This window comes from Archocentrus centrarchus, chromosome 4 (assembly GCF_007364275.1).
Source record: "Archocentrus centrarchus isolate MPI-CPG fArcCen1 chromosome 4, fArcCen1, whole genome shotgun sequence".
Lineage (NCBI taxonomy): Eukaryota > Metazoa > Chordata > Actinopteri > Cichliformes > Cichlidae > Archocentrus > Archocentrus centrarchus.
Window position 1 is genome coordinate 17,411,717 of NC_044349.1, and position 16,227 is coordinate 17,427,943.

The following is a 16,227-nucleotide window of genomic DNA, read 5'->3' on the forward strand; positions in this document are numbered from 1 at the left end:
ACAGAACACCTTCAAACAACTGAAATCCCACCAGCATCATAAAGGCTCAATCCGTGCACTCTGTCCACAGAGAGAGTTGAAAATAATGTTATTGCAAGAGAGGAAAAGTTTCAGGCAGACACTACTGACTCTGGTATCACTCAGCTTCAATCAACAAGCTATGAATCGCAAACAGGCACAAATCACAGAGTGAACTTAATCACAAATTCACTGCCATTACAGCTTGTTTTTCACGACTGGACAATTTTGTGGTATATTGTATACATATGCAGCATGTTTGGCAGAATGATACAGGACAGAAAGGAGGCACAGCAAACATGAACAAATGGTAGAAGAAGAAAAGGATTTTAAGCCACACTGAACTCCTTCATCAAAAAGTATTTCTGCACAACAGGGATAAGAACTGTTCTTCAAATTACCTTTGTGTAATATACAGCAAAGGTGTTTTAAAAAGTTGAGATTTCTCTTCATTATTTTCACATTACAAAGGAACTCTTACAGAGCTTAAGAATGTTGATAAAGTAGTAATTCTTTCCAGGAAACTTAGATCCATTTATGACACTTTTAAAAAAATGCAGCTCACACCATGCAGCAGGTTTCACTCCACTCCATGCAGCACTTCTGCACAATAATGCAGCACTGCTGATGATTATCCAGCCATTTGCATTGGTGAATGAGGCTGAGCTATTCACCATTTTTCTGAAACCAGGGTACTGATGTCCATGCACTGAACAGCACACTGGCAAAACAAACTCAAAATACAGCATCATCCAAGAAGACTACCATTTAATATTGTACAGGGTGGACTAAAATATGAGGACAGGGCCAATTTACGTGGACTACAAGTATAACAAAAAAATATCTAAAGGCAAACGTGTGCTTCATTCTATTTTTGTTTTCTATGCGCTGGCACAAGAAGGCATTCTACTTAAATGATAATGAATCATTTTAAGTAAAACAAAGATTACAATTATTGTAACCCCACAGCACTCACTGGACTGTATTGTTTATGAATTATTTTTCAACTCTTCATGATGTTGTGCTTGTCCTTATATATTGACATATGAAGAATTAGTTTACTCACAACAAAAACCAAATGTATGACAACAAAAATTTGCACTGTATTTTTGCTGTATTTGTATTACATTATAAAAAATTGTTTAATGGCAACTTTACACTAGTTTCTGAGTTTGCTTCGCTACAGTAACTGCTCAGTATACTCGAGTGCAGTTGTGGTTTCACACTTCTGATTGCACCCATCAGCACCGCTGGTTACAGTCAGAGGTTAAGAGCCATGAACCTTTAAATCAGAAACACCAGGTTAACACTGACTTTCAACTGGGTGTGAGGTTAACCCAGTGTTTTGTTAAAGCGGAGCCGTTAGAAATCACATAGTCCAAGTTAAAGCTTGGCCCTGTGCTGTAGCTGTTATGTTTTAGGAGTCGCTTGTAGGACAGAGCAAATCTAAGTGGCATTGAACCTTCACCTTGCGTGACTGTTGAGGGGGGCTGGGGTTCGGAGCAGGCTCTGACGGTTGGGGGCGCGCACTACTGGCTGCAGCGGCCCGTCGGACCTCCTCCTCATGCCGCTGGATCTGCTGCTGAATAAGAATGAGCTCGCCAAGCAGACCCTGCTGGGGTATGTCATAATGAGAAAGAGGTAGGAGGAGCAACAGCAACAACTGCAGGCCACTCTGTGGGCCAGCCTTACCGGCCAATGCAATAACCCAACACAGGGGTACAGCAGAGGGAGGCTGGATTGTGTCTCCAGGATTTATGTTGTTCTTGAGTCAAAATTAAGTCAATCCTTAAAATAAATCATGGTCTTTGGCTTTGTTAATCTTGCCACCATCATCAGTGTAATGGAGCAAAGTCAGCCTCTCTTAAACACAAAAGAGATGCTGAACTTTGTCAGACTGAAGCAGAAGAGGCAACTAATACGACAATCAGCGCCTCTCAGCAAGTGGCAGCAACTATGATACTGTTGCGTTTGCTCATTTTTAAGCACCACAGGGGATTAATAACTATCTGCGCATCATGAGCGGGACAACACTTTACCTGACATTCATACTTTTGCAATATAATAAAGAGCAGAGCAGAGTAGTACTATAAAACAAGTTTTAAGTTCTGACCAAAATGTTTTGATGTACTGCAAAACAATGTTAGATGGACCTGAAAACAAACTGGTCTGAAGCTGATGATTAACCAAGTGAGGCACGCACTGCGATATCAGTCGGGGTGAAACACAAAGCATGGTGAACGGCAGGAAAAACAGTTCAAGAGACCCCGTCATGACATATGCCAAATTTTGTGCATCTTTTTGCTTTTTCACTCTGTGAAATGTACACATAACATAATAAAAAGTGGTGTTTTGTTCATGTCAGAGACCATGATCAGACTAAAAACAGGAAAAAATTTTTAATGCGCCTATTAATACTCCAAGTTGCTGTCAATTTCAATTATTTAAACTTTAGAGACTGTTAAAGAAACACACTTACACAAAACCAGATACACACACAACCACACATACACGCACAATAAAAAAAAATAGAACATGAACACGCTGAAACTGTGCAAAACATAAAATGACAGAAATGAAATAACTGTGTAAATAACAGAAAATGGCATAAAGTTAAAAGCAGCAGTCAAGGAACATATCACACACTTATAAGTGTGTGTAAAATTCCAGGTGATACACAGATTTAGTGCTGTACAGTTTGCTAATACTCTGAAGACCAAGCTACTCGGTAATGAAGCTTACAGCCAACTTTGGGGAAATTTACCATCTTTAAATAAGATTGTTATTAATATGACATTTTCATAAATTATTTCTCACCATCACATCTTTATATCTGTGTAGTTGGCTGGTAAGATAGTGTTTAACTCACATTTCACATTCAGAAGAACCCACAGAATCAAACTGAACCCCAAGTATTACACTACTTAATAACTTGATGACATCACATAATCCTCAGAGCCATGAAACTTTTAACAGCTTTTTGTTAAAATGGGACACTCTGATTGCTGTCGAGTCTATGAAGCTCAGTACATTTAAAAATATATAATTTCTCAAATGATCCAAACTAACATTTAAGTTTCTGAGGACGCTCTGATTTAACTGATTTCAGTTCTTGTCACTGAAGGAAAAAGGCAGCCAAGCTGCAGACAGAAGCTGAGCGAGACCAAGCTGTGGTGACGCAGAGAGCAGAAAAACTAGGAAGTGTCAGCAGGTTTTATTTACTTGCCTTTTTGTACTGCTTATCACCAGCTTCATGTGTGACTGCACCAGAGGAATCTGTGGCCTTTAGTGGAGGATCACCTGAAGTGTCTATCAGAGGAGACACAACAACCCAGGATGAGATTACTAATGCTAATACATAAAAGCTATTACATGCAGTATAAACTTGGAAGATTGTGATTATGTCTAAAAGATGCCAGATAGAAAAATAAAAGAGCAGAGTGACTAAAATTCAAATGTTTGGAAAATTTTGCACTGATACATGAATATATATATATATATATATATATATAGATGGAGGAAACTCACTAAAAGCTTTTCAAGCAGTTCAGTCATTTATAGCAGTCCAAGAAGCATCTATCCTAACACCATCATTGTCAACAGAAACTTTAGTGCAGCTAGGACTAAACACTGAAATACTGTAAATGGTTTCATGTACACAGCTTGATACTGAGACTGATAAACTTTCATAGTGTACCTGCTTAGAAACACAGTTCCTATTAAATTAAAACAGCCTTAAGCTGACAAAAAAAGCAATTAAAGAATCATGTTCTTTAAATTTAACTGCGTAATATTCCATTGATATCAAAACTGGTGAAATTATTTTGTTTCATGACATGTTATGATCATACGAAAAGCAAATTCTACTTAGCCATATAAATGAGTGTTATGTGCTATAAAGAGAAAACATGAAATCCCCAGGAATAAGCATACTGAACATATATCAGTGGACAAAGATTTTTCCTGAAGCCATTGAAGGGTACATGAAATATTAAGAGTCAAGAGAAAGAGCCGGGGACACTCCCTTGCTGTTTTTTATGACTCACTGCAAAGGTGTGGTTATGTCTGGCATGAGAATGACTTAAAAGTAAAATTTTCCCATATTGCTGTGCAATACACTGCCTTTACTAATCATAAACCATTAAAGGGCTGCATTATCATAATTAAATTCATTTGTTTGTCAAAAAAAAAAAAATAGGAGAAATGGAATTCATTTTAAACTTAATCAATTTTGTGTTTATTTTCCAAACATTTGAATAAGAATAAGTTAGAGCAAAATAAAACTGCCCCACAGATTAGTGATGAAAGAATATGATCGAAAGCAAAAACCCAGGTGAGAAAAAGGGTGGAAGTCAAAGGAGGCAAAGAGCACACAAGACAGCAGGACAAAGCACAGCCAAGGACAGTCAGGTTAAAGTAAGTAAAAAGGGAAAAGGGGGAAATGCCTCAGGGAAAAACAATGATCTGCATTTATGAGCTCTCCAGACCTTTTCTGTAACTTTTCCTTTTTCTCTTATTTGTGCTTGAAATTAACTATGGAAAGGTTAAACTTCAAGGTTCCTATGAATTTGGGATGACTTCAAGAAGACGGAGAGAAATCTACCCATTCAAGTAAACATGTATGAGCCAGATTAGTCCAAGATTAATAAACCTTTAATCCCCCTAATTACACTTAACAACAATGAACGATGCCACTGTTGCCATTTATCTGTAATCTGACAGCCAATATCCCAGGAAAATGCTCTGCTACCACCTTTAGAGCCAAATCATGGCCATCATACGAGTGCTGTGGCAAGACAGTTGTCAGCCAGCCACAGAAAGAAAAAAAGAGGGGAGTGGGCAGCACTACTGGGAGCTGGGTTTACACACCTAACAACAGATGCAGACCAGAAGCTCCTTTGACTTCACTACCCAAACTCACACCTGTGAAGAACGTGGAGGACAACAGTAGGGTGGGGGGGAGGAGAAAGGAAGAACAACAAGATAAAAATCATAAAAGACAAAAGCAAAGGGATGGTGGTCAAAGCAGGGACATAGCTAGATGATGTGTATTAATACAAAGATGCTGCTGTGCCAGAGTTTTAAGTGATGTAGCTAATTAACAGGAAACTGTTAAAAGAGATAAGAACACCTCCAACTGGGCCTGATCCTCAAAAAAGCCTTAAATGTTGCATTTGTCATTAGCAGCCAATCAAGAGTTGCTCTAGGATTGCTTAATAATTTGTTGGCAGAATGCAATATTTATCATTTGTTTATATGCTAAAGTTGTTGCACAATGATACAAAACACGACCAAATCCTCATGCAACCAAAAAAGCTTCAGCACAAAACTGACTAGTTTCTGTAATTTTAAGACATGAAAGCTTTCATGTTCCCAGGAACAAACTTGTACTACAGCAAAATTCTTAATTACAGGCAACACCATGCAGTTTAGTTTATATCATTATTTACATGTTCATTATTTCACTATTTATATTAGCATACCACCATACATAAAAGGGGTACACAGACCCATCTGAATGAACTCTTGGTGACACCATGAAACAAACGTCAACATACAAACTACGGATTCCAATCACACTTATAGGAGGGTTCACTTAATAAGGAATCATTTTAATAACCACAACCATACCCAGAAAAGATGCAGCTGAAAAATCAGCAAGTTACAGGATACAGAAGTCTACTTTCTCATTCTGATCAGGTCCCTTAGAAGTAGGAGAGACCAAAAATGCAATACTTGGAGTATGGCACAGGTAAAAAAGTAGAAATGGAAAGCAGGTTTGCTTTAGTGAAGCTACTGTAACCTTCATTCTAAATTATGGCTTGGCACTGTGACGTATGCACATGCTGTTTTTTAATTAATTGTATGTAATTGTATAAAGAAACCACCGATGCTTTATTTACTCACCAGAGGTGAGGAGGCCTTTGAGGAAAGTGAAGTTCTCCCCAATTTTGTCAAAGTCAGGAAGCAGTTTGGCTATTTCTTCCATCTCTGGTAGAGCTTTGGCCAGTTTATCTGCAGATTAAAACACATAAAAGGTTGAGAGCTGTAACTCATGATTCAGCTGGAGGAAAACAATGTGAGGGATTTGTTCATTATTGTTTGCAAAAAACTTACCAAGATCAATTTGTTCACTAAGTTCCCAGACAAAATCAGGAATGACCCAGTTGTATTCACTAAAATCAGGCAGCATGTCCTTCCACTCATCATAGGTCTGGTAGAAAAAAAACAAAAATTTCTGCTCAGTATGCCTAACCATTTTCTTCCTTCTCACACAATAAGCAAAGCATAACACTCAATACTTGACCTTCTTAGCTGTGTACCCCCCTCCCACTGCAGTTCCTAGCAGAATATATCTGAGCTTCAGCAGCCGAGCAGCAAGGCGGGCCACCCAGAAGTTGCGCTGCTGCTGGTACCCGTGGCCCCCTGACTTCGGGGGAGGCTTCGGTGGCCGCATGGGCAACCGAGACATAGAGGTGAAATAGCGGGCAGCTGCGCGATGAGGAGGGCGCTGAGGGTTGTTGTTTCCAGAGTAGCGGTGATGGATAGCACGGGAGAAAGGGTGCAGCTTCTGGAGCGGTATCCTAAATCTCACCCCCATGTTGGTGGACACCAGGTTCCTGCAGGCCATGCTGAAATGACAGGGGTGAGGGAAAGCATTAACTAACTGCATCATTTTTTTTTTTTTTTTTTTTTTTACGATATACTAAGACAGGTTAGTTACAGAAGCAGTCATTTTTATTTAAGGTAGCCCCAAAAAGAGCAGCAACATGCAGGAAAACAGAAGGTGGCAGACATTTTAAGGTTCATTCAATAAATAACACAGCTTATTACTATAATATACCCAGCTAAGTACACCGATATGGTAAACGGTATTCATATTAACAGCGGTCTTTCAATCTGTCAGTTTGTTTTTAAACAGCACGACTGCTTTACATACTCAGCGACCGAGCTAGACCTTTAGCTAGCTAAGTGACGCCAAACCGACGAGCAGTAGCACCGGCATAATAAAGAAAACAGAGAACACATGTAGACAGCCGTAATACCGTTTATAATATGTGTCCTATTTTCTTACTAGGACAGACAGCTGATGTAATCTACACAGAACCAGCTCGACCGTCCTGAAGATCTCCTCGCACCGCGGCTAACCCTGCTTCTGCTACCGTTTCCTTCATTAAATAGAAACTCACCAGGTTGCTCTGCTCCCGACACGCAGCATTGTGCTGTTAAAGCAGCTACACGGAGATCTCTTTCAGATTCACTGTTTAGGTACAGTTTAATTCATCTTCCCAAACAGCACACATTTGCTTGCCCGTTGTGGCGGCCAACTAGCTAACAAGGACACAATCAGAATGACAGTCCATTTCCGGTAAATGGTGCCACCTCCAAATCAGCACTGAAAAAAGAAACGCATTAGTGAATTGGTTCCTATGTATTGCATTATGCAGTGGGTACCTCCGCTGTAGGATCTCTTTTCAGATGGTACCCTCTTCATCAGTGTCGGCTTTTAGGGACAACCATAATAATGTATTCTACTTATATACAGAAAACAGAGTCGTTTGTATTTACAGTGTCACACAATTCTCTATACTAGTTCTTTTTCTTCCGGTTACTCCCTTTAGGGGTCGCCACAGCGGATCATCTGCCTCCATCTCACCCTATCGCTCCTCTGTTACACCAACACCAGTTTTTCCTCCCTCACTACATCCATGAATCTTCTCTGTGGTCTTCCTTTTTTCCTCCTGCCTGGCAGCTTCATCTTCAACATCCTTTGTTCGGTGTGTCCAAACCATCTTAGCCTTGCCTCTCTAACTGAGGCTGATGTACTCATTTCTAATCCTGTCCATTCTGGTCATTCCCAGTGAAAATTTTAACATCTTCAAGTCTGCCACCTTCAGCTCCACCTCCTGTCTTTTCGTCAGTGTCACCATCTCCAAACCATGCATCATGGTATGTCTCACTACCATCTTGTAAACCTTCCCTTTCACTCTTGCTCCTATCCTGTCACAAATCACCCCGACACTCATCATCACCACTTCACCCTGCCTGCACTCTCTTCTTTACCTCTCATGTGGCTTGTCGGTTGGTTTGGATGGTTGACCCCAGGTATTTAAACTTGTCCATTTTCACTCTACTCGTTGCAACTTCACTGTTAAACCTGTCTCCCTCTCATTCACGCATGTGCATTCTGTCTTGATTCTACTGACTTTCATTCCTCTTCTCTACAGAGCATACCTCCACCTCTCTCCGGGTTCTCTTCCACCTACTCCCTACAGATCAGTGTCATCTACAAACATCATAGTCCACAGAGACTCTTTCCTGACCTCATCTGTCAGTCTGTCCATCACCACTGCAAACAAGAAGGGGCTCAGAGCAGATCCTTGATGTAATCCTACCCCCACCTTAAATCCATCAGTCACTCCTACCTCACACCTCACCACTGTCTTGCTCTCCTCATACATGTCCTGCACCACCCTCACATACTTCTCTGTCACTTCTGACTTCCTCATGCAGTACCACAGTTCCTCTCTTGGCACCCTGTCATATCCTTTTTCTGAATCCACAAAGAAACACTGCAGCTTGTTCTGACCTTCGCTAAACTTCTCCATCAACACTCAAATGGTGATTCAATTTTTGCAGTTGTCAACAGGTCCCAGGATATACAGGACTTTTATAGCTATCAAGTATGAACAGGAATTGCACAACACTGCATGTGTGCGGGGTCCAAAAACAAAAAAAAAAAACAAAAACCTTTTTGTTTGTTTGTTTTTGGTGGCAGCGACACTCAAGGGGCATTGATTTAAGTTTATAAAAAAAACTTTACAACCCATATTATCACAGGATGATTTAACAGTATTCTAAATATATTTTTGTGATGTTAAGCATACTGGATTTTCTCTGTTTGTAAATGTCTCCATTGTCCAGTCCAGTTCAATTCACAACAATTGCCTCAAGCTCCCTTATATCATAAGGTAAAGACCCCACAATGTTAGAGAAAACCCCAACATTTAAATGATTCCCCTATAAGCAAGCACTTGGCAATGGCGGGAAGGAAAAAATCTCTTTTAACAGGAAGAAACCTCCAGTAGAACCAGACACAGGTAGCCATCTGCTGCGACTGGTTGTGGGGGAAAGAACAAAGGAGTGTTGTGTACATACATACACACACCACAACCACAGACATCTACACGAGCAGATGGAGAAAACGAGCCTCCTATATCTTGAAATACCCTTCTCACCCAGCACAAACACTGTTCCATCAGGCAGGAGGCTGTGAAGAATCCAGAACTACCAGACTGAGAAGCAGTTTCTTCTTGGAGGCTGTTGAACACTGGTAGCTTCTGCTGCTTCCAGCCACAGATAACTTTTGCACTACCCGCTGCACACAACTCTGTACACTTGGAAGCTGACTTGTAATTTCTTATGTCTTTTTTATACACTAAACTGTAAATATGTTTGTTTTTGTACATATTGTTGGCCTTAACCTGGACCTGAGTGCAAGCTGAATAAAAAAGAAACCCTTGAATTCTTGATTGCTGCCATGTTTTAATCTAGCCAACGTGTTGAGCTCTCAATAAGCTCTTTAGAGACAAATGTTTTGAGACCACTGCTCGACAGCCTTTATAATCTTTCATTCCTTATTTTATTATTATTTTTTAATTAAAGATGCTTTTCCATGTCATGATTGATGTGTAGGTCTGGTCAGTTTTGGTCTGTCTGAGCAGCTGGTTTCTGCATTCAGTTTATGATATGACATGAAAAAAAACACCATTTTGATTCACCGATTGAAATGCAGCCCTAAACCATCATGGAGCCTCCGCCATGTTTTACAGATGGCTGTAGACACACAATTCTCTCCTGAGGTCCTCCTGAACCCCTTCGCACATGTCAATGAGCTGAACAAAAAATTTTAATTTAGATTCATCAGTCAATAAGACCTGCTGCCACTGATTTTCAGTCCAGTTTTCGTGTAATTTGGCATACCTCAGCCTTTTCTCTGTTTCCCTTCCTTAAGAATGGCTTTTTGACAGCCACACTTCCACTGAGAACATTTCTGATGAGATTTCATTGAGCAGTAAATGGATCAACTGTAGATCCAGATGCATCTCTCAGGCCCTTGCTGGACTTATTCCTATTTCTTAATGACATGCTTTCCAGATACTATTCATCTGCTATAGATGGTTTTAGGCCTTTTTTTGTTCTTTACTTCTCAAGTTTTCTCAAATTTTATAAGGACACACTGCATACCATGCTGAAATATGCCGTTTTCAGCCAGTGGCTCTTCAGGAATCACCTTGTTGGTGCAAAAATATTAAAATTGTCAAATTGTTATATTTGGCATTTTTCACAGATTCAACAACAAAAAGTGCCTAAAGACACAATTTGAAATTGGTTCTTTACTAAGTTGTTTTTTATAAGAGGCCAAAATTGGTTCATCCCTTGAGATATGTGCCTTTTTGATACTTGGATGATTCATAAATCAGTGTTAAAGTCAGGTTCCTTGGAAGTACAATATAAAAACATGAAGTGACTCAGGACTTTTGTACAGCACAACTTAATATATTTTAAAAGGTTTTAAGATTACATGAAAACACTTCATGTCCCGATTTGGAGGTTAAACTCTGTAAACAGGTAATCTCTAAACAATCTTCTCAGGCTGAGGCTTGTTAACCATTACATGTCAATTTTCTGTAGCTTTTCTAACCGCACATTATCCTTTTCATGACAATGGAAAATTACTATTAGTATCCAGATTACTTTAAAAACATTTATTGAAAAGAAAGAAATCAAGATAAATCAGAAATACATTCCTCAGGGGAAAAAGGAACTTAAAATAAATAAGAAATAAATTATAAAGAACTAAAACTTTAAAAATAAATGTACATCCCTGCTAAAAAGTAAATACATATACCAAAATAAATTGCCCTAAAAGACATACAGATGGGCTGTGATAAAAAAAGAAAAGAAAAGAAAAAGCTTTTAAACAGTGTTTTCATTCAATTTGGGATTCAATTTTTATTTCTTTATTCATAACAAATAGACCCAGTTCCCTGAGGAAACAACATCCACGAATGTTCATTCACTCAGATTTAATTTAGATTAAATTCAGATTTAATCTAAATGCCATTCGGTGGTTTGTTTTAAATACATGGTTTAAATAAGAGGCCAATGCTAACTGAGCAGTTGGTATGTTGTACCTGTTTAAGAGCATAGAGGTTTCAGCATGAGATCCATTGCTTCTACACAGCTGTGTTACAATAAAGGCAAAACCCGAGCGTAGAAAAAAAGCAATAGTAGTAATGACACTTTGCATGTCTTTAGGTGGAATTGTTTGTATCAATGTGAACAGTGGTGACACAGCTGAGCCAGAACCATTTTGCTCCTAAGCAGCTATGCAACGTTTTTGACTACAGGCCTCTGCTATTGAACAGCAATGCACATTCTGCTTGCTAAATACATTTTACATGGAAATGTTTTAAAAAGGTCTAGATGCAACAACAAAAAGTCAAATGCATACAATTGATGATCAGACAGTGAAGATTGTCAGATTATGCTCAAATTGTGAAAGAGCGAAGTGAAGATGCCCTACCTGCTGCAGCTGAATTCCCTTCTTGTAATAGTTTAATTCAAAGCATAGAGGCGAAAGAAGCCAAAAATGAAAAGGTGAAAAATATAACAGAAACAGATCGACTTTAGAGACAAATCCTTGCATTTAGGATGGTGAAAATTCAACTTCAATCAAACTCTAGAAGACATTTGTAATGTTTGTTTGCCCAAAACATGTTAATTCAAGTGCCCTAATCATACTTTGCACTAACCGTTTCAATCTGAAATAAATGCCCAGGATTTATGCCCAAACAAACTCCATAACAAAAGTGAAAGTACAGATCATTCCATCACAGTACAAATCAAAAAGTAGACAAATGATTGTAACACAGTACCAAAAAAGTAGAAAAAGACACACCAGCCCTTTGATAATTCAAAAACATTTTTTTTTTTTTTTTTTTTTTTTAACTTTTGACTCTTATGTACACACATTTCATATAGAATCCAACCTCTAACATTATTATCACCACTGAAAGCCTTCTGCTGTGTCTGGTTTGACACAGCGCACAGGCTAAAATGAAGCCTCTTATTTCTCAACCAGTACATTATTTTTTTAAATTTCTTTTGGGAAAAAAAAAAAAAAAAAAAAGTGTGATGAAAAGTCTTTGGAAATATTAGTTGCAATATTGCATTAGATTAAATTTGTTTTTTTACATTACATTCATTCTTAACCTCAAAAGTTATCAAGGAAAAAACTAAAAAAAAAAAAAACAAAACGTGATGATACACTTAAATTATTTTGCTAATTAGTACAAAAATGTCAATGTGAGCCATGCTTTGCATTTCACATGTATACAAGTCATCACATCTGCATCCCATCTGTGAAGCATTCTCCTAACACTAACCCTTTGCCAACAAAGTAATAATCAGCAATGCATCCAAGGAAACTAACGTTATATAATATGGAGTTCAACTATCACATAATTGCATCTGACACCACTGCTGAAATGGCTTTTTAGCACTGAGCAACCTTAGATTATCATTACTAATATGATAGTTATTACAAGAAAATATATTTTTTTTCCCCACTATATGGAAAAAAAAAAAGCCTTAATCAGTGGACAAGATAAATGCAAGAAGAATTCAATGATTCATGAAAGGCAACCTGCTATGCATTAGTTACACTGATACAGTTAACCTAATTTTCTTGAGCTGTTTTAAAGTGATACTTAATGTGGCTGTAAAAACATGTGCCCATTTCTCTATTTTCATGGCTTGAAATTACTGCCATCCACCTGTTTTGAGTAACTACTGGATTTCATTTTAAGAGACTAAACTTCCACTGTTTAATTAGGAGGAAACTTCAACAATTTACAGCTACCTTCAAAATCTAGTGGGGTGAGTATGATAGAAGCGAGCTTTACCTTAAATGCTAAAGAAAGAGTGAGCATAAAATATAGCTCTTAACTCTATGTAGGCAGACTATGTGTAATCTATAAATTCAGCTGTATGAACATACAGCTTATGCAGGGTTTGCCGTTTCAGAAGCACTTTGAAAAAAGCAAGTGGATCAGGTGCACAGTTTCTTGCTACAATGTAGTTCAGTATCTTAATCAGTCTTCCACAGGAAGAAATCTTGCTTTAAAACAGAAAATTTAAGCATTTATTTCTGCTTTTTGGAGAGAAGAGTTTGAAGATGCAGATGCTTTGATTCATATGGTCTCATGCATGTAGTTAGTTGTCCACAATAATCAGACAGATGCATGCCATTTCTGATGCGGACTTTTTTTTTTGTAATACATAAATGCAATGTAATGTAAAATCTTTCTTAATTCTACAGTTAAATGTCATAATTCCAGTAATATTTCTAGCATGGCCACAGAGAGCTGGTTTCATGCATGTCTTTGCATGTTTTCTGCTAACAAGACATGGCTCATACAGTAGATGCAAACATAATATTTAAGGTTTATAGCCCCACTAGCAGCCCATGATTCTATAAAGCTTATTATACACTTGAAAACAAAATCAAAAGAGTAGAGAGAAGCAGAGTAAGTAGAGGCAAGTTTGCTAGATTGTTAGCACTAGAAGGCCAAAGCTGTATAGATGGAGAAGGAGATGCCTAATGGAAGCATTGTTCCCAGTCAGAGTTAACAGCATATGATGCAATATGCTGTGTAAAATCTATTAGCATGACAGATTAGCATTAATGCCAGTACTGTTAAGATTGATGAAAATTCAGTCATCTGTTTGAGAGGTATCATGTTTTGACCAAAAATGCTGAAGCACCCCCCCCCCCCCCCCCCCCCCCAAAAAAAAAACAAAAAACAAACAAACAAACACAAAAACCTAAAACAAAATCTAAATAGAGGTACATCAACTCTTGAATACTTTTTTTTTTTTTTTTTAAACAATCATATCACAATCATACCATGCCATAATCACTGACCAAATTTCTTTGGGGGAAATTAAATTGCAACCTCACATACATGTCACTTAGAAAGTCAGATTGTTTTTATACAATCTAACGGTTATATGTTTGTTTAAAAAAAAAACAACAAACAAAAAAACAAAAAAACACTTTCCCCATAAGCATACCTACTTACATTTTCATGGATTTAAATTAAAAGTTGCTGAGAACAATATGATTTTTAAAAGGTATAGGTATGACCTATACCTCATTATAGCAGGTGCTATATGCTTATAATGTTCTTTGAGCTCTGACAAAAAGCCATGTTTATTTTTCAGAGCTCATGGAACAAATTAGATCTGATGGTAGATTTCCAAATATTACAAAATACAGACATGCTTCAAAATAAGATGTGTAACATGTCCTATTATAGCCAATTAAATATAAATGTGTGTCTCTCTTTACTTCAAAGTGTGACTATAAATGTACTTCCCTTTTGGGTGTCTTACTGCACAAAACATCTTTGCTGCCACTCTACAATTGCAAACTTCCCAAAGCTCACTGGAGTCTGACTTTAAATGGGTAATTTCAGTCTTCCCTGGCGTTCACGGTACGTTTCCTCTCTCTATGCTTTCTAATGAGAGACCACTAGGTGCACTTACATAATTCTATTTATCTGTACATTAGCTGCAAAAGAGCACTACATAGTAGCAATTAGAGCTTACACTATTCACATCAGCTAAGATATGTGCAAACATATGTCCAAAAACACATCCTATCTTACGCTGTACTTCTCCATTCTCTGTTTCAGAGTTCTCTGAGAGACCTACACATGCCATTTTACTCTTATGAAAAATCTAGTATTGTGGTCATTATTGTAATATAAATACCTTATTATTTATGAATATATAAAAGAAATAACTTAACTAGCATTAAACATCTTAACTGACTTTTCTGACAGAACATGTATGTGAGAGGCTAGCTCTGGAGTGTAGTGGGCTCTCTTTTCCACCCCCTTGCACACAGACAAAACGAGGTTATGCTGAATACTGAATGTTGATTTGAAGGGGCCAATGCACCATTTTGATGGCTAATCAACCAGATTGAGTTGAATGCTGCTTAATTTTGGTAAACAGAAGACTAAATGTCATAAATTTACATTCTAAGGTGCAATATATATAACTGTAAGTTAAAAGAACAGCTTAAAATGTTCGAAAATGAATTAAAATGATCAGAAGATTGTATGATTGCTACTGAAGTAAGGATGCTAACGAGGTAGCGCCAGCCCGTACTCGCGTAATACCACATTGTACCTCAAGGTGAGACAGTAAATCACTGTTGCATAAAGCCTGCTTTTAGTCTTAACATAAATGAAGGAATAGTTCTGCCCAGAGATTGTATTTCTCTTATATACAGTTAATGTAGAATGCTGGAAGCCAACCTGCTCAGGTCAGTTTTAAGTCTTGCACTATTTCCTGTACTGATCCTTCCCTGTACACTGCTTGTGATGCCCTCGTGTAGCTTCTCCAGCCAATCATCATACAGGCTGGGTGACAGGTGATTTGGCAAAGTAAAAGCAGCTCCACTTCCAGAGGGGCTGCTGCATGCCCCTGCAAAACAACACTGACATTTAGAGTCATGTAGAGTTAGGTGTTCAACATACTGCACCTTTAACGATAAACAAAAAGTGACCTGAGAGCATATATGGGGGTGAGCCAAGGAGAGCAAGAGTACTGAGAGAATTGAAATGTTAATTCATTTGGTCAGTGGCGGTTTCTGATATGGGCGACATGGGCAGCCGCCCAGGGCGGCATTTCATCTAGGGCGGCATGACCGCCCCCCTTCCCCCAATGCATTGCGATCGCCGCAGCAGCGCCTACCGCACTAATCCACTTGTGGGGTAATGGGCGCCCTCTGCCTGCTGTGTATTGCATGTAGCTTTCTGCAATGGTCAGACAGGTTGTAACAGAAGGAAAGGGGCAGGCGGGGGATTCTCTGTCTCGCTGTCACTGCTTCACTAGATCGTCACACACACACAGCGCTGCCCCGCCCCCTTCTCCTCTCAGCCTGGGGTGCGAGTCAAGTGAAGCAGTGATGGCGTGAGAGTGAGACAGTCAGCCGGGTTCATTCATTCATGCCTGTACAGTTTTGGCCTGGTTACAGCCAACAGTAACTGCTGAATTATAAATAAAGGCAACTCACCCAAAGCTCTGTATATTTACCTCCGCCAAGGAGGTTATGTTTTCGGTTGCGTT

General features: G+C 38.6%; 1 protein-coding gene across 4 annotated transcripts in view; it reads right to left on the reverse strand.

The window, feature by feature from the left end:
- The window catches only part of opa1 (OPA1 mitochondrial dynamin like GTPase), a 34,625-nt gene extending 27,238 nt beyond the window's left edge, over positions 1 to 7,387 (reverse strand). The window contains exons 1-7 of one of the 4 annotated variants that reach the window (XM_030727239.1): positions 7,209 to 7,387; positions 6,326 to 6,650; positions 6,136 to 6,232; positions 5,926 to 6,033; positions 4,888 to 4,941; positions 3,245 to 3,327; positions 1,487 to 1,630 (exon numbers count right to left, since the gene is read on the reverse strand). In XM_030727239.1, coding sequence (XP_030583099.1) covers positions 1,487 to 1,630; positions 3,245 to 3,327; positions 4,888 to 4,941; positions 5,926 to 6,033; positions 6,136 to 6,232; positions 6,326 to 6,650; positions 7,209 to 7,237 — 840 coding nt within the window. In that variant the 5' untranslated portion in view covers positions 7,238 to 7,387. The remainder of the gene's footprint in view (positions 1 to 1,486; positions 1,631 to 3,244; positions 3,328 to 4,887; positions 4,942 to 5,925; positions 6,034 to 6,135; positions 6,233 to 6,325; positions 6,651 to 7,208) is intronic. The other 3 variants (XM_030727240.1, XM_030727241.1, XM_030727242.1) reach the window with 3 other exon arrangements.
- Positions 7,388 to 16,227: the final 8,840 nt, after the last annotated feature.